The sequence below is a fragment of the Rhinolophus hipposideros genome, assembly GCF_964194185.1.
Source record: "Rhinolophus hipposideros genome assembly, chromosome: 4".
NCBI lineage: Eukaryota > Metazoa > Chordata > Mammalia > Chiroptera > Rhinolophidae > Rhinolophus > Rhinolophus hipposideros.
The window spans coordinates 103,481,818-103,508,534 of NC_138050.1; the positions used below are offsets into that span (position 1 = coordinate 103,481,818).

The 26,717-nt window shown below is 45.3% G+C and overlaps 1 protein-coding gene across 1 annotated transcript in view; it reads right to left on the reverse strand.

The window, feature by feature from the left end:
• Positions 1 to 9,366: 9,366 nt before the first annotated feature.
• The window catches only part of MCPH1 (microcephalin 1), a 172,922-nt gene continuing 155,571 nt past the window's right edge, over positions 9,367 to 26,717 (reverse strand). The window contains exons 6-7 of the mRNA XM_081046992.1: positions 22,883 to 23,120; positions 9,367 to 11,063 (exon numbers count right to left, since the gene is read on the reverse strand). Coding sequence (XP_080903118.1) covers positions 11,008 to 11,063; positions 22,883 to 23,120 — 294 coding nt within the window. The 3' untranslated portion in view covers positions 9,367 to 11,007. The remainder of the gene's footprint in view (positions 11,064 to 22,882; positions 23,121 to 26,717) is intronic.

Genomic DNA, 26,717 nt, shown 5'->3' on the forward strand with positions numbered 1-26,717 from the left:
CCTGAGATGCACACAGCCATCCTACTTAGATTATGTGTTGTTTTTCTCCTCAAGAGATCATTTATCTTGTTTGGCGGAGGTAATGATATGATCAGTTCATTCTAATCTAAATAATCTCAAAATTAGCATTTTGCTTTGAGAATATTCACATGGTAACAACCAAGTGTACTGAAGTGCCTTCCACCCGCCCGTTATCCTTCTCTGAAGCTGTTGTCAGGCACTACAGTTTAATCGGTACCTGATGGTCAGCATCTCAAGTTAGATGCTCCAAAAGGAGCTCGCGCAGCAGCCTGAATGCGGTGGCCACTCAGGGCTGGCACGCTCGTGAACTGGGATCGTGCCAGCCTGCGTCCCCCCGCCAGTAATTCCCGTTACAGAGGTTCCCCCGGGTGCCAAGGCGTCGAATGTGGCTGCAATACAAATCCCATGCATTTATTTCACTGGGGACGGCGGGAATGGAGGCAAAGCATGAGAACCGAAGTAACTGATACACAAAGAGCCTTCCCCTCCTTAAGGAAGGCGTTCTCTCACATATCCAGTCTTCTGGAAATGTTTGGAAAGAAGACAGGTTTTGGAATCAGCCAGATGGAATCTGAATCTCCCTTCGGCCACTCCGGAGTGCGTGACCTTAGTGAGGGAGTTACCCTCCGCAGCAGCCATGCCTTCTGTAGTGTTCCAGGATGTTCTAGAGCCCTTGCCTCTGTGTTGTCACTCTCTTCAAAAGCAGTTGACTTTTTGGCCTTGCTGTGAGTTACTTGATGAAGAGGGTCAAAGAACGCAAGTTCTGATTTGGGGACAGACATCTGGGCATTATGGGTTCACCTGAGTAGGGTGACAACTTGAAGCCCCAGAGAACACTATAGAGCAGCCTGGGAATGGTGGTGGGAGGAGGCTCGAAGGGACATGAAGGGTGACTCGAAAAGGATGTGGACTTGGTGCTCTGAGTGGACACTTCTTTGTAGGTAGTGTCGCTGGGTGAAGGCTGAAGATGGTCAGTAATCTGGGGGTACTATCTCCATCAGCCTCCCCCTTCTCCAGATTGGCCTAGTCTTCTTGTTCCAGGTCTTACTTTTCTTCCAATGCAGGGAGAAGGTGATGGAAAAGGAGAGCCAAGTCTTTCCTTGCATCTTTGGTTTCCCCATTTGATCTGTACAGTGCCTTTTGGTGCACGAGGCACAGAGGAGTCCCCATTTCTCTGACAATCACTGGGGTAAAGCTAGGGTGCAGGACTGAGGACACTGTGTACGAAAAGCATACGTGCTCACACTATAACCTTTTTCATTAGCTTAAGCCTCCAGAAGAGACACAGGAGTGTTTCTTGGAGCTCATGTGTGTATCTGATTCTAAACTTTCTCTGCTCAAAGCAGTTCACAGCCATAGCTTTTTTTTTTTTTTTTTATTTTATTTTATTTTATTAACCATAGCTTTTTGTCTGCTCTCACATTCCTTTATTATTCTTCACAGGTTTGAAAGATAGGGGTCTATTTCTATTCCTTTGGTGGTTACCTTTGAAAATTTTATACACACTTCACAGTCTGAAGTTAATGAATCTTACCATCCTGAATCATACAAGTATCTTAGGGTGCTTTTAACTCCACTGGCCACTGATTCCAGCTCACATACTACCGGGACACACATTTTAAATGTTTTCCAATTTCTGTTTTTAACCTCACAGATTGTGTCACTACTATTATGCACTTAATGTGTATCCGTATGTTTAAGTTCTTCCGTATGCTTACCGTTTTGTTCACTTACCAGATCTTTCCATTCAGACTTTCTGGGATTCTCCCATTTTTCCTGAAGTACATCCTTTAGATGTGACTTTACCGACATTTTTGCTGATAAACATTCTCAATTTCTGTCCATCTGAAAGTCCCCTTATTTCGCCTTATTTGTAGAATTTCACTGGATTTGAAATTGTTGATCTATACGGTAGTTCAATTGGTAAGTTTTTGAAGAACTCCATAGTGTTTATCATAGTGGCAGCACCAATTTACATTCCCACCAACAGTACGCTATAAGACTGTTTCCTTTTCTCCACATCCTCGCCAACACTTCTCTCTTGTCTTTTTGGTAAAAGCCATCCTAACAGGTGTGAGGTGATATGTCATCGTGGCTTTGATTTGCATTTCCCTGATGACTGGTGACGTTGAGCATCGGAACTTTCTTCTATATTTTTCCTCTAGCCTACTTTGACTGACACTAGGGCTTGGAAAACTAAATCTGGCTCGCCGTCAGTTTTTGGATCAGTCCTGTGAGTTAAGAATGGTTTTCACACTTTTAAATGGTCGGAACAGCAAAACAGAAACAAAAAGAAAAGGGGAATATGGTGTGACACATGAAAATTACAGTGTCTGTAAATAAAGTGTCATTGGGACGCAGCCTCATGCATTCATTCACACGCTGTCTCCGGCTGCTTTTGCACTACAACTTCACAGCTGAGTAGCTGCAGCAGAGACTGGTCTTCAGAGCCGAAGATAATTCCTGTCTGGCTCTTTACAGAAGACATCTGCCAACCCCTACCTTGACCCGCTCTTCTTTTATCTCTGTCTCACCTGTCGCGATCAATTTTGGTTCCACTCCCAGCAACTTCTCCTCGGTGTAGAAGCCTGGCCTACAAAGGACTCAGGTGGGTCAGCTTTGAGAAGTCAGAGGGTACAGTCTGCTTCAGGAACCGTCCATCCCTCTTACTGTGAGTTCCTTGCACTCACATGCTACTGTGTTTCCCCCAAAATAAGACTGGGTCTTATACTAATTTTTGCTCCAAAAGACACATTAGAGCTTATGTTCAGGGGATGTCACCCTGAAAAATCATGCTACTTTTCATAATAATCAGGGCTTATTTTCCAGTTAGGTCATGCTATTTTTCATAATAATCAGGGCTTATTTTCCAGTTAGGTCTTATTTTCGGGGAAACATGCTATTATTGGACAGGGAAAACTAGGTGCTGCTCTCAGATTGGCTCTGCTTTCTAGAATGAACTCATGGATTCTACTGTTCTCAGGTCATCGGCTGCTGCCCCCTCACCTCCTCCCCCTTCCTCCTGTGTGGACACTGGTGCCACACAGCTCCTGTGGCTGATGGTGACTTGTCCCCACCGCTTGTATTTTAGAATTCATGAGGATATCTTGGTTTGGTTTTGCTATCCAAGACATCTGTTTTTAGGTGGGGATTCAGAAAGATTTAAACACTGTTAAAAAAAAATCGTTTTAAGTTCTTTTTGGTTCTTTTTCAACCCCCTCTGATCATTTTGGGGCATTTCTTCCCCTTTTTCTTGCTTTTATGTCCTTCTTTTAACATGCTGAACATTCTTATTTTATAATCTAATCTGATGATTCAGTATCTGACGTTGGTTGGTCTGGTCCTATTGTTTGCTTTTTCTAAAGATGGTCATGATGGTTTATTAGGAAGTCTGTGTGTGCCTTCAAACTTATGGTCATGATTGCTTTATCTGCGAGTGTTACCGGAAGCCCAGGTTCAGGGACATTCTTCCCGGAAGATATGTGCTGCTTCTTCCAGGGGCCCAAGGATGTTGCTGATAAAGACAGACTCCCTTGTTGTTTGGCTTTATAGAGAAGTCATCTTTTCCCCTTTCCTGGCAGCATAAGCCTTCCCCGGTCCCAGCCTTTTCAGAGGTGCTCTCCACCCCAATTCTCCTTTACCCGCTCACCCCTACGCACATGCATGAGGCCCTAGGTCAGTGGGGTCTTCCCAGCTTCATGTTGACTCACCTCTCCACTCTATTTCCAGTCCGAGTTTGTGGGTTTATCCATCGTTCAAAATGAAATTCTCCATATTTCATTCTGCATTTTTAGATGTTCATTAGCATGCTCATTATCTCGCTGAAAATGGAAGTCACTTATTTACTTGCTTGGGTAACACCAATGGCTAGGTTTAGAAACCTGATGACTACTTTTTAGAATACGTAGCAGGTCTTTCTGACAAACGTCTTTGGCAACAGGAACGTGGCTTCTTTCTATTCGCCGGATTGCATTCCCTTTGATGGCTAACGCGCTCTGAGACGGTTCCCCCTTTTGGGTATGGATGCGATCCCTGCTGACGTGCAGCTCTTCCTGAGAGTTCTACCACCAGATGCCTGCGTCCAGAGACTCCCCCTCACTCAGCTCCATCTTCTTGCTTAACCTGCACAGCTGCTCAGTCAGCAGGTCCTAGCAACTCCCTTTCCTCCACAGCCGTGAAGCCCAGCTCCTCTTTCCATGCCCATGAGCATGTTCCAGCACCCACACTGGTTATAGGAGCCTCTCGGAACCAGCTGATGCTCACGTCTGGCCTGGGCTCTTCTGTCGCATTTCCTCTTATTGGCCGGTCACTTAAAGCTCCAGACTGCCTGGAGCCCAGCGGCACCCCCACTCCTCCACGCCCCTTCCTTGCTGTGTGTTCCCCTCTGTGAGTGCCTCGGCTTCCTAAAACATAGCCCATGTCAGTTTCTCCTGGAAGCATTTCCTACAATCGTTCCCTTTCCCTGCAGAACTAATCCCCACTTCCTCTGAGTTGTCACTTTCTCCCGACTGTTGAGCTCATCACACGCGGTGTACTTTGTTTTCCAACCTGACTCCCTTCAAGGCTGTCGGGCTCTGCGGGCAGCTGCTCTGCCTATTATCTCTGGTCCCTGGAGCCAGGTACCATCTACCATGTTTCCCCGAAAATAAGACCTAGCTGGACAATCAGATCTAATGCGTCTTTTGGAGCAAACATTAATATAGGACCCAGTCTTATATAAGACCTGGTTTTAGCTGATTGTCCAGCTAGATCTTATTTTCGGGGAAACACGGTATGTCTGAGGTGGACAGGTTCTCAAACATGTCTCTGAATTTGGGCTCCTCATGTTCGGATGTGCGCTAGCAGGTGGATGTTGGTTGGGAACGCACAGTGGGGACACACTGTGATGCGAGGTGAAGAAGGGCCGGTGTAGACAGCCTGCAAGTGGATGAAGCCACAAAATCCTTGCCTTGAACAAAAGTAGGGAGATTCCCACATCATAAAATAGTATCCCTTTGCTTCTGGTGACAGGCTAACTGCACTTGGGGCCATCAAAACTGAGGATCCTAGGGAACATTTTACCCAACCCCTTTGTTCCTTCAGCACAGGAAGTGAGCCCTTAACCCCTGGAGCCCACATATGTCACCCGTCAAAGTCTAATTTGGGCTCAAAGGATTTTATAAGGTGGCCTCAGAATCCAATAAATCATAGAAGGAAGGGGTGGTGGGGTGGGAACTGCTCAAGAAGAGCAAAATGCCAAAGAGTTCAAAATAACGGAATTCCTCTGTCAGGCTCCGACCAGGCCAGAGGGCCACCTCTGCGACCACAGAGATGAGGTGACAGGCTTTCATCACCCTCCCAAGTGAGGCTGCCTTGAGCTTTCTGCCTCCTACTGTGCCACCGGTCCTATCCCCACATAACGTCCCCAGTTCTGTTTTTGGAACAAAACTTGTGACATCCTGAGTCCCAGCCCCCTCCCTGCCCTCTGCCATCAGCAGCTCTGTGCACTCAGGACAAAGAGTCTTTCTCTTTTCTCTGACCAGTCCCTGATAACTTAATGAGCGGGTTCCATGTCACTGGCTGAGGACATTCTCTGGCTGACAGCTGGCTCTTCGTGCCAAGCCTTGGGTCTGGCAGGTCTCTCTGCCTTTCCCGCTAACCCCGGGCCCCTGACAAGCTGACAGAACTGCAGCTAATGTGCTTCATTCCTGCGTCCACGTTGATGGACGGACAGATAGAAGGACGATGCTGGGTGAGCCCCAGGATGGGTTTCCTCCCGGCAACAACTCCCCCCTAGTTTTGGCTGAGATTTCATCTGCTGGCTTGCAGGAGGGGACACAAAACGTTTTTGTCAGTCTTCTCTGGAATATTCAAGATGGAAAACTATGCGTTCCCACAGATAAGCTGTGAATCCAAACATTAAAAAGAATTGAAACCAGATTAATAAAGATGACTGGGGCCAGTATCTTAGAGTTCAAGGTGGAGCTTAGGACTTGGTAGGTCCCAAGGCTTTGGGAAAACAGTAACGCCGACACTGGGAACGTATAGCAAACAAAATACTAGATTAGCCGGAAGAATCTTTGCCTGTGCTTGTTTAGCTCCAGCTCACTGACTTTAGTAATTATCTCAGTTAACTGCTCAAATATTTGGGGACAAAGGAGATCATTTGTTTTTCTGGCACAAAAAATAGATTCTATAGTTTTCAGTATACTTAAAGATGAAGCAATATTGAGAACAAGGGATATGAATGTTTCGTTACTACCACAGATCACTTTAAAATATGTGAGGTGTGATTAAAGTATACGGTAAATGTTTAATTAGAAAATTATTACAATAAAAGACACATTGCCATTAATCCCTTTCAAAATATTCCCCCTCGCTTCGAACACACTCATCCCATCCTTCTTGCCACTTCCTGAAGCAGTTCTGGAAGTCCTCTTTCGTGAGTGTCTTTACTTCATCCTCTGTCATGACAATTGCTCCATGTCACACACATCACTTCTGGTATATGGCAAATTCTGTCAAATAAAAACATTATGGTGTGTCCTCATGCACCTTATTCACTGGATCTGGTACCGATCAACTTCTGGCTGTTCCCCAAAGTCAACATGATTCAGGACATCGAGGCAGCCATGACAGCGCAACTAAAGACACTCAGGAAAGAGGACTTCTAGAACTGCTTTAGAAAGTGGCAAGAGCGATGGAATAAGTGTGTTCAAAGCAGGGGGGAGTATTTTGAGGGAGATTCATGGCAGTGTCTTTACTGTAATACATTTTTTTAATTTAAACATTCACCGGATTGTTTGATCACAACAAATGATGTGTTGTTAAATGATGACTAAACACATGAAACAATTGTAAGTAAAAAGTGTCTTTCTCTCTTTTCGTGGTTTCGCCGGTTTGGAGCAAAGCCCGTTTGCACGTGTCCGTAACCTGCACTGCGAGTTCCTCTCAGTTGCTTGATGTACGTGTTGGGGTAGACACGATCCCCGATAATGCAGACCAGGCTGCATTTGCCACCGGCTCCTGCAGAAAGGCTCTCTCATCTCGCCTGACCTTTATCTAGTACTCTGAGGCATCAGACATGTATTATTGTGACCAGTGACAAAGATTCTTCGCTTAGTCAATCTCCCGAACCTTAGGCCCATCTGTGTACCTTCCTGTACAATCCAATTTTAGCAAGAATCCTGAAGTCAGTTGACCCAGAGCCCCACCCTTGACGTGAATCATCTCCAGCATGTGACCCCAGCATCCTCAGGTGAGGAAGGGTCACCTGGCCCGCCTTCCGCAGGAATCCTGCTGGGTCAGTTTAGCCAGAACCCCCCTCACCCCTGACGGTTCCTCTTAGTGATTTTCCATCCACGGGCCCCTATAAATTCCAGCTCCCCAGGCTGAGTTTGGAGTTGAGCCCCATCTCTCCCCCACTGCAAGACCCCGTTGCAGTGGTCCCCACACCTATGGGCCCCCCTTGAAGAAAGCCTGCTGTAGCAAGTGTCATGAATACATACACATTTTGTTCTCTAACACTATTTCCAGTTGAAGGAACTGCAGCTCTAAAACTACAAATGCCTTGTTCAGGGTTCCAGGGCTGGGTGCCACTGAGATGGGTCACCAATAAGTCCATCTTAGATTTAGTGCAAGGAAAAAGGTTGCAGTGAGGTAGGCAAAAGACTGGCCCCTGGCCTGTGACTATATCTCCTTACATGGTGAGAGGGGACCAAGGTTGCAGATGGAAAGGTTGCTACTCAGCTGGTGTGAAAATAAAGAGATTATCCTGGATCTTCTGGGTGGGCCCAAGGTAATCAATGTCATCACAAGGGTCCTGACGTGGGGAAGAGGGAGCAGCACAGTCGGTGTCAGAAGGAAGAGATGTGATAGGCTGTGATGCGGCTGGCTTCACAGGTGGGGGAGCATTCACTGCCAAGGCAGGCAGGTGCCCCCAGCAGCTGGGAAAGGCCAGGCAAGGAAGCCCCGCTGGAGAGTCTGGACAGGATGCCCACACCTTGATGTGAAGCCTATGAAACCCATTCTGACCTCCAGAAAGGAAGGGAAAAATGGGGGGAGGGACGGTGGATGAGAAGGCAAAGGAATTGAGCTGAATGTGGAAAAATAAAGAACAGAGAGATGTGAAGAAGGGGAAGAATGATCGGGTTGTGAGAAGGCAGCAGAGAGATGACTGGATCTCCATTTTCAGTTTGCAAAGAACTTGATGAGCAGAGAACCTGACCCCGAGGGCTTCTGAGGAGGTGTTAACACCGCTATTTTAGAGATGAGGAAACTGAGGCTTTGGGTGATTACATAACTCAGCAAAAGAAACTTAGACTGACATGTATGCAAAGAAACAGGAGATGACCAAAATTCAGCATGCAAACTGCTATGCGAATATGGCTTTGATTGCAATTGGTTTTGAATAGGTAGGTGCCTGAATTTTTCTTTTCAAAATATTAGTAATATTATCAAAAAAACATTATAACACAAACAAAAATCAAATACAAAAATTAATCATGGTCCAGCTGCCCCACCCACTCAAATCATGACTCTCTGTCACCTTCCTAAAGTTTCGCTAATCATGCGTAATTTTGTATGGTTCTGACTGCGGTATAAATATAATTTTGTATCTTTTTACTTCATATTATAAAAATTTCCTACACGGTATCAGTCTTCATGATTATAATTTGTAATGCTGCCTGGTATTTCCTCAGACTGATGTGTAATAACCTGCTAAATTATTTTCATACTATTGGATATTTGATTGTTCCCAGTTATGTACTTTTCAATATGAATGATGCTGCAATGAGCATCTTTAGGTCCTTGTCATTTTTCTTTTGAAAGAACATTTTCTTAAGATTAATGACTGGGATTGAAGATATGGATATTCTGATGATTCCGTGTTTCATACTGTTGTGGCTGGAAAAGCTACTCGATATAACTTCAATCTTCTTAAAGTTATTAAGGCTTGTTTTGCGGCCTAACATATGACCTAACCTGGAGAATGTTCCATGTTCGCTGGAGAAGAATGCATTTTCTGTTGCTTTTGGAAAGGATGTTCTGTAAATGTCTGTTACGTCCATCTCTACAAACGTGTCATTTGAGGCAGATGTTTTTTATTGGTTTTCTGTCTGGACGATGTACCCCTTGATGATTATGTGGAATGTACAGATCAACGTGAGGGGAATTGTCATCGTATCAATACTGTCTTCTAAAACACGAAGTTGGTGTGTTTCTCTGTTTAGTTAGATCTTTAATTTATCTCAGCAACGTTTGGTAGGTTTCAGTATACAGGCCTTATATTTTTGTTAAATTTATTCCACTGTAGCTTATTTTTAGATGTCATTATAAATGGAATTGTATTCTTAATTTCATTTTCAAATTGTTTATTGATAGTATATAGAAATACAATTAACTTAGTTTGCTATACTGATTTTGTATCCTGTAATCTTGCTAAAGTTGCTTATTCTAATGTTTTCTTTGGTGCCTTATAATTTTTACATATAGTATCATGTGATCTGAGAACAGTGTTACTTCTTCATTTCTAATCTGTATGCCTTTAATTTCTTTTTCTTGCCATCTTGTCTGGATAGAATTTTCAATACAATGTTGATTAGAAAAGGTCAAAGTCACATACCTTTGAAAATTAAAAAACAACCGGCATCTGAAACATTCTTAGCCCTTTGTGTTTTGCGTAAGGAACTGCAGGCCTGTAGTAACTTTTAGGATTAGTGGGAGGATTCAGCGAGGTCCCCTGTATAAAATGCTAAGCGTGTTGTTTGGCACAAATCAGTGTCTTCATCAAATGTTCGCTTTCAGAAACAGAATCTGGAGTGGCCACTGGCAGGCCAGCCGCAGGGCCCAGACCTCAGCCCTGAGGATGCAGGAGAGGACAGATGTGTGGTGGCTCTCGCCGGCCAGTGTCTGGATGGGGGGATGGGATGTTCTCTGTGGTTTGTCCCCAGCATGACTCAGCACAATTTTGGTCAGTCTCCTCAGGAATTGTTGGTGTCGTGGGAGCACTGCTGGAGTCCCTTAGCTTCACAGTGGCCAGGCCCGGGCTGCGTGGGGAATACAGTGAATGAGCGTGTGTCACGTGACAGGAAGGGCCTGAGGTCCGGCTGTTGTTGTGGCCTGGGCGCTGTGAGGGCATTAGTTGTGTTGCACACCATTTTTAAACTAAGAGAACACCCTTCATTATTTCCATGTATACTGCTACCTCTTTTCTTAAAGGTTTATTGTAGAGGTGGATCCATTATACTGGCTGAGAGACTGATATTTGAGGTAGAAATCACAGCTGAGATCAGTCACAACGTGGAGAGGGGACAGTCGCATGACGGCATCTTAGTGGCCCCTTCAGACTCCTCAGGATGTAGCGTGACGGACAGGCGTGTGTGTGATTCACTCCCACAGCGGTTTCCTCCAGGGGACAGCTAACATCCACATGCACAGCTGATGCTGCCACTTCTCGTGGGGGATGCTGTCCTCCACATACAGTCAGCTCGGAGAAGGAAGGCTGCTCCACGGCACCACTTACCAGCGCACAGCGCTCCTCATCAGTCACTGTGTGAGGAACCTCAAGTGCACAGAAAGTATCCTGAACAACAGGTCAGCGTCCTTCTGACCTAGTACATGACACGGGAGAAAGATCTTAGAGTGAACAAGCTTAGGCGGTTCTTTGATTGTTCTCAGGAATAAAATGACTGAAACTAATTTCCCCTGTTTATTTAACAAGTGAATGATGAAGGTTCTGTGACCTTTTGATTACAATCATTACTAAGACACAAAGACTGGCATTATGCAGAAAAGGCCCTGACAGCGTGAGTCAGCGCATGTCTGAAACACACGCTTTGTCATCAGCCAGGCACACAAAGGGCTTTCTTTACACAAAACCCACAACACTCAGGTGAACATATGATGATATCAAGAAGCATCCCGCCTGGGTCAGTTCCTTCTCTTCACAAGTTTGTCACTTGAGTGTCCAAAGAGAACTTTGGGGCTGCTTGAGAAGCGTCTCCGTCATTGCTGTAACAGGTAGTTCTCAGGGGCACAGACCTTGTGCTGAGTGACTGAGTCTAGAGAAAGAGAAAAGCAGTTTGGCATTTGTAATGGCCGGCCTCACAGGAAATTAATCACCTTTTTATATCCACACAAAATCATCTTCTAAAATCTTAAATGGTCTAGGGCTGCACGGTGCATATGTCCACACATGGCTGTTTAAAATAAAATAACATACAATGAAATAAGGAATTCAGTTCCTCAGTCACACTGGCCACATTTCAAATGCTCAGCTGCCACACGTCCTATTAGATACGGCACATGGAGGGCATTCGCGCCACCGCAGAACATTCTATCAGGATGGCAAGGCCGCCTGAATTCCAAGCTCCATCAGCTACAGTAAGTACGCTCCGGCATGAGGCTGAGCATCAACAAGCACATAAATACGTTTTAGTTGCACACGAACAATGCATCCTAAGCCGTGTAATTTATCTGCCGAGCTGAGTATTTGTATAGGATACCTAGTTGGTAAGCACACTCCCTAAAATGCAGGTCTTCATAGCTCAGTTGAAGAAGCTGGATTGGTGAGCTTTCAAGTCCTGTGAGTTTGAAACTTGAGTATTCTGTGAAAGTCACAAGGAGCCGCCCAGTCCAGGAAAAGCTACAGGTGTGGGTGAACTGGACGGCATAGGTGTGCCCCAGCCATTTGGGCTGAAAGCAAACCCTTTATTCTTTCCTTAACACCAGAAAGTTTACTGCTCCCAATCCTACTTCTACTGTTAGAAAGAAGGAGAAATGCAGGAAACTATCGGCACTGACTTACAAATTAAATTAAGCTTATTGGTTATCACTATTATCCAGAAGGACGGACAAATGCTATGTGAAGGACCTTAAGAAGTCATGATAATGAGTGTTGGAAGATGGAAAGCTATGATGGTTGTAAGCCACAAAGAAAAAGAAAATGGGTATATTCTATGAGTATAGGGGAAAAAGGCTCATCTTAGTGGTAGCTCACGATGGAGTCCCAGAATTAATTGTAACCTTCCAACGCAAATATACTTCCACACAGGTCTCAGCTGGAGAGCTGTGTTCAGAAGGGAGGAACGCTTATATTTGTTATGTATATGGTATATGTCTTACATAATTATAATAATACATGCAACAGAAGTTTAGAAATTATTATCAATACTATGCATACAACTTAATTTTCTCCATGACACAGTGAAGTAGGATATTATGATTTACATGTTAGTGTTAGTCCTTTACATATGGTAAGTGTTGTATATATTTTCTCTGTCACCGGCCTTCTAATTTTTCTTATGCAAACTTCTGCCATGAAAAACTTTTAATTTATTTATGTATTCAAATTATATCAATCTTTTATTGCATCTGGATTTTGAATTATTGGTAGAAAGCCTTTCTCCATACCCGGTTATAGAGGAATTCAGCCATATTTTCTTCCAGATTGTAAAAATTCTGTGAATTCAATTTTGACATTTAGATTTCTGACAGGATGTCATTTCTGAAAGCCAGAAAAGGCTGCAAAAAGGATGATGCTTTTCCCTAATTAATCTGAAAGTCGAATACAATCCTAAAATTCCAAATGTTTCTTTAAAAAATTGAGAGGCTTATTCTGAAGTTTATATGAAAGAAAAACAGTGCACGGAAGACAATTTTGAGAAAAAGGAATATGAGAAAGTGACATACCAGATACCAAAAAATACTGTATCATTACAGTAGTCAAACAGTATGTATTCGCACAGAACAGATAAATAGATCAATAGGAGAGAACAACGCCCAGACCCGTCCATGCACACAGGGGAGATAAGAGATGACTCAGGGCATGAAAACCAGTGCAGAGGACGTGTGATGAAGCAGATGGCATGGTCCCTTCATTTCACACAGCACATAACTTAAGCTGGATTAACAAAACTATGGAAGTATTAATAGGAGCGAGAGGAGTCTGTGTTTAAAGCTCAGGGCACAGGGAAAACCTTCCTAAGTGAACACCAACCACATTTAGGTATCCTGGAGGAACAGATGTATTTGATTCCACAAAGAGTAATAATTAAAATGTAAAGCCTCTATAACATGGAAAACCCCAAAAGCAAAGTTAGAGATAAGAGACAGATTGAGAGAATTTTACATTTATAGCAAGATTAGAGTTGATACTAGAAATACTGTTGTAAAAGAATGTGAAAAAGATAAGTATCCCAATTTAAAAATAGGCAAGGGACAGGACAGGCAATTCCCGAAATATAAATCCCTCTACGATGTTCGTACTTAATAATTAGGGAAGTACAAATTAATAAGTCATCAGATCACCAAATATTTAAAATGTGGGTAACGTCAGTACTGGTGAGGGTGTGGGAAAAAGGGAGCAGCTGTGTGTATCAGAATTTAAAGCACACATACCCTAGGGTACAGTAGTTCCACTTCTACGAATCTATTTTACAGAAACACACCTGGGATTGAGCACAATCTCTTAAAATTGAATTCAAATTGCTCCAATTGGAATCCACACAGATACGGTTTATCACAGTAGAAACAGTAGAAACAGCCCCAGGAGTCTAATGATAAAGCTTGTGTCAATTAATTACAGTAGCAGCTATGGTTAAAAAGACAAGGATTCTGAGACACACTTAAATAAAAACTCAGGGAACAACGTGAGATCCTCCATTTACAAGAAGCAAACCCTTAAACGAGACATGTTTATATACACTTATTTATGTAAGACACACTTCCCTCTTTGCTGCAGTTACTTTAAGGAACAGTAGTATGACTTTGGGACTCGACGTATTTCTCTACTGTTTGCATTCCTTGACCATGAAATTAAGTGTCACTCCACATATCCATGCACTCATCTATCTGTTCATTCGTTTGTTAGTTCATTCATTCACTCACTCACTCACTGTGGTGGGAAAAACGTTGACTGGACAAGGATCAGGTTTTCCATGTAGATAACATCAAACGAGCCTGAAGGTCACCTCACAGCGAGGTCCGCACCTCACACCTTACCGCACCTCACCGGTGTGCTCAGAGCATGGACTTGGGAGTGGTGGCACTGAGCTCCACGTGGTGTGTGAGCACGCACGTGGTCAGCAGACTGGGAGTCAGGGAAGAGCGTGGCTGCAGAGTCATGGCTGGCAGCCAGGACAGCCATGACCGGGGAGCCCCTCACGGCTCCAAGTTCCCAACTGTAAATACACACACGGAAGATGATTTCCATCCAAGTTCATTTGGCATCCGAAGACAGCCACATCCCCAAATTCCAATGTCACATACTGTGAATAATCCTCAAACACCCCATAAAATGTGACCAGAGGACAGATGTTAGAGCAGTGCCAGTCCCAGCCAGCAGAAAGAGGCAGATGAGCAGCTCCCACAGAATTTGAACTGAAAAAAAAAAGGCTTTGTTTTGTTTGTTTTTAACAAGGCTGTGGAGCAGGTCTTGGCACACATTTATGCACAAGTTAAAGTTTACTGGCCATGCTGCCATGTGGTCTTCTGGTTAGGACTGTAACCAACACGCTGCCACACTGGTTTTTTATAGTGCGATGGGCAAGTCACGTTATTGAACAAAACCCCCAACTGTAACAGCCAAAGCTGGCTCATGGTACCGTGTGCAGGTCAGGACCCCACTGGGAGCGTCGTCTCAGCTCATCAAAAACAGCTAAGACTCAGGGCTGGGAGAGACTTCAGAGCCAGGCCAAAGGACCACCTCTGCTACTCTGCAGAATGAGGGTCACCAGCCTCTGGGACACTGACAGCACAAGAAGCAGAGCCGTTTCCTCCACTTACAATCCTTGGGGGACTTGACTCATTCTTAGGACCCATTGTCTGTGAGGCCTGGAGGGGCCAGTCTCTCGCTGCTTCTGTGGCTTCACCTACTGTCACTCTGTCCCCTCTCACTGGATTTCAGCCACTCTGGACTTCCTGTTTCTCCTCGCTGCTCACCTTTGGCCCTGACTGTCTCCTGTGCCTGAAAGGTCAGGGCCTTAGATCTGCACGAGCCCATCCTTCTGGTCATCATTTGGGTCTTAGCTCCTCGGCCTGGTAACCTCTGTTACCATTTCTGTCTCTATGGACCTGTCTGTTTTAGGCGACTCACATAAGTGGAATCATACACTATTTGTCCTTTTGTGACTGGCTGATTTCACTTACTGTAATGTTTCCAGGGTTCATCTACGTTGATGCATGTATCAGAATATCATTCCTTTTGATGGCTGAATACTATTTCATTATGTATATACACCACATTTTGTTTATCTATTCATCCGTCAATGGACATTTTGGTTGCTTCCACCTTTAGGCTTTTGTGAACAACGCTGTATTGAACACGTGGGTACAAATACTTGTTCGAGTCCCTGCTTTCAATTCTTTTGGATAAATACCCAGAAGTGGAATTGCTGGGTCACATGGTAATTCTAGTTTTCATTTTCTGAGGAACCTCCAAACTGTTTTCCATAGCGGCTGCACCATTTTACATTCCTACCAACAGTGCACAAGATTCCAATTTCTCCACAGCCTTACCAACAGGTGTTATTTTCTGGTTTTTTTTTTTTTTTTTTTTTTTTTTATAGTAGCCAAATAGTGGGTCTAAGGTCGATTTATATTTCCCTGATTACTGATGATCTTTTTATTCCCAATTAGTGAACATCTTTTCTTGTGCTGTGGGTCAATTGTATGTCTTCTTTGGAAACATGTGAAGTCCTGTGCCCATTTTCCAATCAGGTATTTTTGTTGTTGTTGAGTTGTAGGAGTTCTTTATATTTTTCAGATACTAAGCCCTATGATTTACAAAGCTTTTCTCCCATTCCATAGGTTGCTTTTTCACTTGGCTGATTGTGTCCTTGGATGCATGGAAGTTGTACATTTTGCTGTAGTCCAATTCATCTAATTTTACTTATGTTACCTACCTTGTGGCTTTAAGACCAGTGCCCACCTTTTCCCTGCATGTGTTCCAAGTTATTCCAGTCAGAGATGAGAGGATCAGTCTTTCCAGCATCTCCCAGGCAGATAAGAACAACTAAGGTCTGTGTTCAAGGAGGAAAACTGGAAACCAAGACAATCAAGTGTGGGTCAATACACAAAACTTTTCTACAGCCGTGAACATGGCTTTGCTTGACTGGCCATTTGTCTGGCTGGTGTAAACTTTTGGTTGGCGTTTTCCAGGCTCCTACAAAGTTGGTTCGGACAACTTTTGTTTGATTTTTTTTTTATGTCTCTGTGGGAGATGACAGCTTGCAGCTTCCTAGTCTGCCAATTTGCTGATGTCACTCTGTGCAGGTGTCTTTTGATGGATGGTGACAAGCATACTTTTGATTACAATTCAACTTTTTAAATGGTTGAAATTGTTTAGATTGTCTATTGCTTGAGTCAATTTTGGTAATATTTTTCTGGAAATTATCCACCTTCCCTACTTTCATATTTATTGGTAAAATGTTAATTCATCATCCTGTCTTATGGTTTTTAAATATCTTTATTGTATCTGTAGTTGTAGCCCCAATTTTATTCTTAGCGTTGTTCACTGGACCCTTTTTTCTTCCTCTTTTTTCAGTATTGTTAGGATTTTGACTAGAAATTCTTTTCCCTCCAAAGAACTCCTTTTTTCCTCTCAAAAAGTCTCCTTTTCCCTTCAATTTTGTTAATATTTGATACTATCTTTATTGTTTCTTTCCTCCTATGTTCTTCAGGATTACTGTATTGTTATATATTCATTCATCTTCAAGTGCCAAAGTTTAAGAAAAACTGATTAAGGAAATAAAATGTTTATGTAATCCAACTACCATTTTGTCCTCCTGCAAGTTAGGAAAGTCTGCTTGTTACTTTCCTTCGAGGTACGACCCTTCAGTCTGGTCCACTTGGGACATGAGTTTCTGTGGAGCGCAGCTTGAGAACCACTCCAGTTAGAGGATGCCCAAATGAAGTCCCGCTCTCGCAGAGTGGCATAAGTGCTTCTTTTCTACAGAGCAGGATTCTGAACTAAGAATCCAGTGGCGAGGAACTCTGGGTGTTTAATTCACCATGTGGCTCTGGTCAGTAAATTCAGTTCCCTCAGTTTCCTCAGAATACCACAGACAGGGGGGCTTAAGAAACAGCTGTATTTTCTCACAGGACTGGAGGCTGGAAGCCTGAGATCAAAGTGTCGTCAGGGTTGGTTTCTGGTGAGGCCTCTCTCCTCGGCTTGCAGACAGTCGCCCTCTCCCTGCATCCGCATATGGCCTTTCCTCTGTGCACTGTCCTGGTGTCACTTCCTCTTCTTAGAAGGACACCAGTAGTCCTACTGGATTAGGGCCCTGCCCTTAGTGATACCACATATCCCTAATCTCCTCTTTAAAGAGCCCGTCTCAAGTGTCCTGGGTATCGGGGCTTTGACATATGAATTCCGGGGGGGGGGGTGGTGAGGAGCGGGGGAAAGGGACACAATTCTGTCCACCACACAAGCTCTGTCCTTTTAGCTCTATGATGTCCAATATTAACTGCCTAACATACTACAACAACAAAAGAAGTAAAGTTCAACATACTCCACAGACACAGGAAAATCTTAGGCATAACTCATAGCATTGACATACTAGGTCAATAGCAAGGCCAGCCTAAAACTGCTGGCAGGGTCCCATTAGGAGGCTGAGCTCTGAAGAGTCTCTTCTGTCTGCGAACCCCCAGGCCCTGGGAGACGGGGCTGCTGTTAAACGCTCACCCCCACCCGAGGCAGTCTTGTGAACCTGGCAGAAGCAAATGCTAGCCCGGCATCCAAGGGGCCAGTCTGATTACCCCCACTGATGACTACATTTCTGGTGACAGACATAAAATACTAACGCGTTTACATTATCCCTCACTCTGAGCTGAATTGCAGCTGATTGTTGTATGCTAGTTTTTATTTTTTAAGTGACGCTTGAGGACCATGCATCGGCTGGTCGGTACACAGAAAATAGAAGGGTCTTCTATTTTCCAGTTTGCTTGCCTGCAAAATGCTTTCTAACCTTTACACTGTCGGTAATGTTTATACCTGGTGACGGCAGTTCAGTTGATGTACAGTTAACAACGGGGAGCCAAGAGAGACAGGTTAGGAAATTTCAACGATAACCATCGAGGGCTCATGAGTACAATATAGGGAAAGCTTAGAAATCCACTTTCTGAGCACACTCTTTCCATATCTTTCCAAGGCTAGTGCTAAAAAACAAAAAAGAACCGCGACAACAAAAAACACCTGTTCTAGCAGCCAGCAGTTAATTTAAAAGAAAATCAACACCAATGATGTATTTTTAAAAAGACCTAAACACACGAGACGTTGCAATTATAAAATCCCACGAATCAGTTTTAGTCCTCATTGCTATCCTGGTAGAATTCATCTGTTTTGACAACAGCTCAGAACAGAACAATTCATCGCACTGTCTGAAACGGCACCTTCACACCCCAGTCACTGAGTGCTGCCGAGCTCCCGGGCTCCCGGGGGGAAAAGGCTCGGCAGCCTCCGATGAGAGTGGAATGAGGGTGTTCTCAGGAGGGTGGCCACAGCCCTGCCTCCCTCTTTTCCTTTCCTCCCACTTCCCATCCCCGGCCAACGGCTCACCGCGCTGTGACTGGTTCCTTATGTGTGCGAGGAAAATGAGAACAGAGCCAACTTGGAGAACCTGACGTTATCTGTTTAATCGCGAGACCTTTGGGTCCGCGGCCCCCGAGTGGCCCTGCTGTAACAAACTTCCTCGTTGAAGAGCGTGAATTTTCTCTCCTAGTTCTGAGGCCAGCCACCCAGGGAAACAATGATCTAATAATCTACGCGAGCACGGAAAAGGCCCCGTGCTATCAGTAATCTTTTCCTGAAAACATCGACATGGGGAGACATTCAAACCAAATGCTTTTTATAAGTTACAAGGAAATCAGGCTGAGGCTCAAGTTTTTTGGCAACGATGTTGAGAATATTACACTCTGTTCCCACAATAGCATAAAATGTATGTCTTATCACTTGAACAGAGCCCAGACAATGAAAGGGCGCCCGAGACTGGAAATCTGTCTTCTGAGAAAGGCCAAACCAACCTCCGTGATAACGCCAACCAGGGACAGGAGAGTGAACAGAAATGATTACAGGACAGAAAGTCACGGCATGATGAACGTGGGGGGCCCACAGCCCCCGCCCCCGGGCAGCCACGTTACTGCAGACCCCAGGGTGCAGTTTCCTGATATGCAAAATGGGAATTATATTCCAGATATTCCAGTGGGTGTGCTGGGGGAAACAAAGTTACTGGAAAATGCTTTCAAATATACTATGTATTACCAGTATCAGGTAAAGGTAACATCTCACATCCTGGTGCCGGGAATTTAATTTTTGTTTTCCTGTTTATTTTCATGCATATTCAGGGGCCTATAAGTGTTTTTCTTTCAAAAATCCCCATTTCTCCTTCTGGTCAAATGATTCATCGAGAATCTTGGCCTAAGTGTACTGGTATTTCAGGGAAAACAGACTCTGGGGACTCCAGAGGGAATACAATCATGATGGCTCCAACAGCCTGGAGATATGGCAGCTGGCATGTAGGAGATTCTGCACGGAGCACATGAGGAAAACGTGGCTTAAACGTCACATACTGAACTGTGTGGAGATTTCATACATCCACACCACACTGTGCCGGCAACAGGGGCGGCAGCCAGGGGGGCAAGCTGGTGGGGTGCTAGATGGTCACCCCAGAGCTATGGTTCTCCCAAAGAAGGAGCTGAAGGTTAGAAGACATGCTAAAAACTAGAATAATCATTTACTAGTTTTTAAAACATTCATAAATGTTGGGTCATTGTTTTCTAACATATAATGAAGGGAAAAAAGGCCTGACGGATTAGAGTGCTAAGATGTTGGAGGTCATACATTTTTTTTGGTGGTGTCCATGTTTTTACCTCAGCAAAAATAAAACACAACACAACTTCTCAGAGGTCTCCAACAGCTAAAGGGACACTGCTGCTGCTGCCTCCCTGGTGACTTGATTACGTCTGCAAACACAGAGACCCCATAAAACATAGGAATACATATGAAGGTGCTGGAAAACGTGGTATCTTTACTGTGGAAGGTGAAGTACAAATCTGAAAGTGGACAGGATAAACTACTTTTAAGACTTTTAACAACTTTGTCTAAACTACTCTAAGTCTGAGTGAATCTGCCTCACACAGCAGCTGACATTCCAGGTAGAACATATTTTACTTATAGATTTTGAGTATTGCTTTTCATAATTTGTCACGAAGTAACTCTTCTCTTAAATTGGTGCTTTCACATGGTTTCAGGAATGGCTTTATTCCTAAAATGAATTTCCCAACATTTTGAGAATAAAATATTCTCTAGAAGTGATTGTAACGGAAGCTAACGGGAAGGAGAAAGGTCTTCAAAAGACAACCTATGCTTTGTCAAAAGGTGGGGACAGCCACTCTGAGTGTCAGTGGATTATTCTGTCACCAGTGGATATGGGTAGTGCCCACTGGAATGGACGACATTCTGCGCTCTCTTGCGTCCCCTCCTTTGGTCACTGCATTCTCACTGTTTACGGATGGAGTAAATGAGGTCCAGAAGAGTCGGGGAATTACCTCCGGAGAAGCAGCAAGCGGCAGGGCCTGGTGGGGACGACACACCATTCTCTGACAGTGTGTCCTGTAGGTCCGTGCATGTGAGCATACGGAAACATGAAACCTCTATTTTCACAGAGCTGGAGCTATTATGTTTAACTCAATGCAGAGAGAGATGAGTATAAACCAATAAATGCTTGAACAATACAGGCTCTAAGCCCCAAGTGAGCAGGCGGCAGAGGACCCAGTGCAGACGGGACCATGGCTGCCCAGGCAGGGGGCTCATCTAATGACGAGGCTCTCTCCAACTGAGAGCCAAGGGCTGCAGGACACACAATGCCCGGAAGCTGCCGAGGGCACACACAGATGGTGTAATCAATGACAAATCAGAAACAGGACATGGATTATGGGAAAGGAAAGGAACCGAGGCTTGGGTCCATAGCTCCAGCTCTGAAACTCAAAGCATTCCAAAGGGCCTTGTGAAAATGAAAGCCTGGGCTCCTAAAACCCACCAGGAAGAGAGCCGAGGGCAAAACAACCAGAGGAACCAGGCAGGGAGCCGACTGCACCATCTGTGTACAAAACGCACAGCAACAGGAAGGGGCCGAGAGCTCCCCAACCTGGAAACAACACGAGAGCAAACCCAGCTCGGCCCTCTGCACAGCACGCTGTGCCCAAATTCGGAACGACGTGCTGTTGATGTGGCCTGCTGATATCAGTTCTGTGCACAGTTCCGCTAGCTGAAGGAGACTTTCTCTCCAAAGCACAATTCTGGTATCCAGTTAGTGTCATTTTGATACATGAATTTTTCTAAAGAATGAAACAAAAACCTCTGTTTCGGAACATAGGATGTTTTGAAGGTTATAGTCTTGGCATTTAGAAAAGAGTAAACAGCCTTTTGGCTTTTGTTGGACTGTAGCTAAAATCACAGTTTTTTGTTTTTGCTTTTTTTTTTTTTTTAGTTTCCAGGCAAAAGACAAGTGACTCTGCATCAGATAGTAAAAGTTACTTTTTATCGCCATACTTTTAAAATATATCATAGGATAACCTTCAATCACTTAAAAGATAGTCAGTCATACAATGCCTGTAGCTACATATGCATATAATTTGTTAAAGGATAATGTTTAGGAAGGGGTGAGAAAAGCCAGAAATTTGAAATGTAGAGACAAGGGGAAGCAAACAAGAGGGAGACTGAAAAGGAAACAGAGGAGGAGAGAGGGGTGGCAGGGAGGGAGAGAGCACACACTCCTCAAGCCTCAGGAAGGGAGGGAAGGATCTTGGCCCCAAGTGTGGAAAGGAGTAATTCACTGTTTGTGCGTGAACCGAGAGCTCCTGCCTGCCTGTCCTAACACCCAGGACCTCTGAACGTGACTGTATTTTGAAATAGGGCCTTTAGAAAGCTGATTATGTAAACTGAGGCAATGAAGGTGGGACGCAGGTAATCCAACATGTCTTCTGAAGAAGAGGCGGGTGGGACACAGCCGCACACAGAAGAACAGCACCGGAGGACGGAGGGACAAGAAGGCCATCTGTAAGCCAAGGAGAGAGGCCTCCGCCTGCGGCCACTGGACTTGCGCCTCTCGTACTTTGTCATGGCAACCCCCGCAACCAGCACAGCCATCAAAACTCAGAGCAGGAAGGAGGACAGTTTGTCCCCAAGGTCCTTCCACCAAGCAACTCAGTGATAGCACCAACGCCACCCATCCGCAGATCCTGCCTCGTGGTCCCTGAGCTCACTCCTCTTGGGGGCCCCTGCATGTCGCCCAGAGCCCGTGTGACAGGCGGAGCCCACTGATGCCACATCCCCTGGAAATCAGGGCTTATCTCGGACCACCTCGTCTCCTCCAGAAACTCGCCATGTGGTTGACACGGCTCTGTGCTGAATGGCCAGGCACGCACTTACATTCACGTTAGGAAAGCCACAGCTCCTTGCACAGTGAGTAGGCGACAGACGGGGGATAAGGAGAGGTACAGGCCCCTGGGGACAGAGGGCCTGGGAAACAGAGGTGCACAGGCCTGTCACCTTAAGGTCTGGGGCAGCTCTGGGTAGACTGGTCTAAGAGGATATCCTTGTCCCGTGAACTGTGTACTTTGGCTTACAGCAAAAAGCAGGCATATCTTCGTCAGCTGGTGAGGGATAACAGCAGGATTCTGTGAAGGCAGAGGCCTGGACGCTGAGAGGTCCACCCCAGGGCCCCAGGGAGGGGCGTGGGCAAGAGTTCCCCCAGGACAATCCTGTGCTCTCACAGAACAGTGGCTCTAAGGGGATGCCCTGTGGCTACAGCAGTGCCCAGGTGCCCTCGCGACATGCCCTTGTCCCCGACACGACCCTCGGCTGTGCTGTGCAGATTCCTACCTAATATCCACCTTTCTGACAGGTACTTGAGTGTCGCCTTCTTCTTCCCTCGGGAGGGCCCGATGAAGACGCTGGCCTGGCGAGGAATGTGCGTGACCCGACCCCCGCACAGGCGGACCAGCTCACACAGCTTGGCTCTGGGGGGGTCGCTGGCTGGGGAGATAAACATCACCGGCTGGTCGGCAAACAGAGTCCCCTGGTACCTCCCCGCAGACAAGCGGCGCTCCAGACGGCAGAGCTGTGGGGCGAGAACAGAGGGAGGGTTAGGCGCTGAACCACGTCTGGATCTAGTGCAGGTCGGCTGTGAGGCTTGCTTCCTTCTCTGGAAAAGAACAGACTGAATGGCAAGGCTGCACGTGCTCAGATACGATTGAAATTCCGAGGGCCCAGAGCACATAACGACATGAAAATTGACATGTTCTGAAGCAACCTGTGTGCAAAATCCCACGCAAAGAATGTATAGGCAAAACCACGGTTGGGCCTGTGACTCGGTACACGTTCTCAAGCAAACTACTGAACGTCAGCCTGCGTCTGTGAGCCCCGATGAAGTGCTGGGTGACTGTGGAGGCGACGGCAAAAGCCCCTGCCCCTGAGGAGCAGCGTCAGGGCTGGTGGCAGCGAGTGGCCGTGAGTGACAGGGCTGGGAAGCCATCCAAACGCAGCGCCACCATTACGGGCCCAGGAGGACCCGGCAGGCAGAGCGGTTCCTAGGCCGCGCCGGGCAGCAGGCTGGGGAGGGGTGTGTGCCCAGGGCGTTCAGTGAGGCCGGGGGATGGCGATGGCGACAGTCTGGCCAGTGGGGGATGTCTCAGCATGGGGAGGTTCCACTGTGTTCCTTTTTGTTCCGATAACGTTGTGGTCGTCTGGCTCCCCCATGGGACAGAGGGGAAGGCCCAGTCATTATAACACACGTGCCACTCACGAGAGATTAGTGAAGACTGCTTCTTAAAGGCAAGATCCCTCTGCCATCCCCATTTTGAGTGTTAGGACCGGCTTATCGCCCCCCAGGATAGAGCTGAACATCTGAGAGCAGAGGCTCGGGCTAATCAGGGGTTTAGATGGGAGGTCTGTGGGGAAAGACATCAAAGGGTGCTTCTCAGGGGAGTGTGAGCAGGTGGGTGGCAGTGGAGGGAACCAGAGGGGGGGAGGGCGACGGGACATGGTGCACGTCCACAGCGCTGACAAAAACAGAGAATGGGTTGTTCTCCCACTAGGCGTTCATGCTTCTGTCGTTACTAAGAAACGAGGATCTTACGGAAAAAAAAAAAAAAGAAAAAGCTCCAATGTTACTGGAATTGACTAAATACACTTAAATATGGCTGCGGAATTAACTCTCTTTTCTCACCCTAGCTTTGGATTTTACATAAATGAACAGCTCCCACCTGCCTGGGCTCAGTGGCAGCAGCGTGCCAGCCACGCCAAAAACAGTTCTACTTGTGCTAACTTTGTTCTCACAAAGCGAGTTCCCACTCGCTGCCACCAGCCCTGATGCCCAGGGCGCTGAACGCTGCTCCTCAGGTGGAGGGGCTTTTGCTGTCACCTCCACAGTCACCCAGCACTTCATCGGGGCTCACAGATGCAGGCGCGGCCCCCCTCACTCTACCGATTCCGTCCAGTATTTTACTTGAGAATGTGTAACACATGTTTACGTGACTCCAGGGGAAAAAGGTTATTCGTTTAATTAATCTGCAGATGAAGACACTGAAGCAGAAGAGGTCTGCTCAGGCTAAATGGTGAGTGGAGCTGCAAAAAGCCCGACAATCATGAGTCACTAGACCACGGTGCATGAAGCAGGGGACCAAGAATGTTATTAAAGTGGGTATAATCACACGTTTGAAAAGTTACTTATAAAAGTAATTGATAACTAAGACCACACAGAAGGGTCTAAGTAAAACGTGAACTGTCCTATGCTGCAGACAGCTGTTTGTTACTCAAATCCATTCTGTCTTGTCTTCCTTAAGGGCAGAGCACGGTCTCTTTTGGGTGTTACCCGCTGGAGGGCCATGTGTCCCAGGCTATGGGGAGGATTAAGATCGGTCCAAGGTAATCACGGTGATCTCATTTCCCTTGTCAAGGATGGAGTCAAGTATGAGCTGGCCCCAGTCCTGGCCAATGGGACCTCAGGATAAGTCTGCTGGGAGCAGGTTTTCCTCGCTCCTATAAACAGATGAGTAAGCAAAAACACCTCTCTGATGTGCTGGACTCTGTCACTTTGACGCAGGATACATGGAATTAATGAGGGCATGGGACACGCTGAAAATGCCAAGTGTGAAGATGGAGAGGCCTGAATCCTAGATAATGTTTCTAAGTCACTGGACTGACTAAACCAGGAAGTGTCCTCCTTTGTCCTTTCTACGTCAGGAAAAAAAATCTTTAAACTACTTTCTGTTGAGATTTTTGTTTCCAGAAGACCAAAGCATCCAAATGCTACAGTTCTCACGCCCAGAGCTAACCTCTGTTAAGAGTTTGCTGTGTGACTACAAGTAAAGGGATGGAAAAAGATATTTCACGCAAATGGCAATAAAACAACCCCTAAAAACCTGGGGTAGCAATACTTATACCAAACAAAATAAACTTCAAAACAGGGGCTGTACACAAGAGACAAAGGCATTTACAAAAGGATCAATCCAACAAGAGGATATAACTCTTATAAATACCAGGGGGTGTCAAAAAAACTGTATGCACATTGTAAGAGATGTTATCTATGTATTACTTTTCAAAGCTGAATTGAATTAAGGTAGCAATATGTAGTATGAATTCACTCAAAAGATGGCGGTAATCAAATGAATGCCAGCGTCACCACTCGACAGGCATGACAGTCAAAGAAAATGGCGGAAACACAGTTGTCATTCGAGGAGCGCAAGACCATTTTGAAGTGGTGTTTGAAATTTGAGAACGTTGTGGAACTACAACAATGGAGACGTGAATATGCAACAGAACCTCCAACACGCCTAACAACTGCACGCACTCGTGATAAGTCTGAGACGCACGGTGCCGTGTGTGACGTGCACAGGGGAAGATCTGGGAGGCCTCACACAGCGACATGTCCTGATTCTTCTGCTGCGGTGCTGGAACCGTTTACACGCCCGCCACAGAAGTCTACCAAACAGTGTTCGCCGTAATCAGAAGTGTCTGGACACTGATGGGAACCACTTTGAGCACCTCTTGTCATTGCAGAAGTTGAGTATTGCAATATATTGAGTATTACAATTTTAATACCGTTTTTTCCTTTCTTAAAATGTGTATACATTGTTTTTTGCCACCCACTGTATCTACACACCCAATGTAGGAGCATCTAAGTATATATAGCAAATATTGAGGGACACAAAGAGACTGATTGACAGTAACAGTCATAATAGGGACTTTAACATCCGATTGACATAAATGGATAGATCATCCACTCAGAAATCAAGGAAAGAGTGGCCTTAAATGACATATTAGACTGGATGGACTTAATTGATATTTTTAGGACATTTCACCTAAAAGCAGCAGCATATACATTCTTTTCAAGTGCACATGGGACATTTTCCAGGATACACCACATGTGAGGCCATACAAGTCTCAATAAACTTAAGACTAAAGTCATATCAAGAGTCTTCTCCAATTATGATGGTATGAAACTGGAAATTAATTACAAGAAAAAAACTGAAATGCACAAACATGTGGAGGCTAAATAATATGGTGCTAACCAATGAATGGGTTAACAAGAAGATCAAGGAAGAAACCAAAAGATACCTTAAGACAAATGAAAATGAAAACCCAGTGACCCAGAATCTATGGGATACAGACAAAGCAAGAAAATTATAGCAATACAGGCCTACCTCAAGAAACAAGA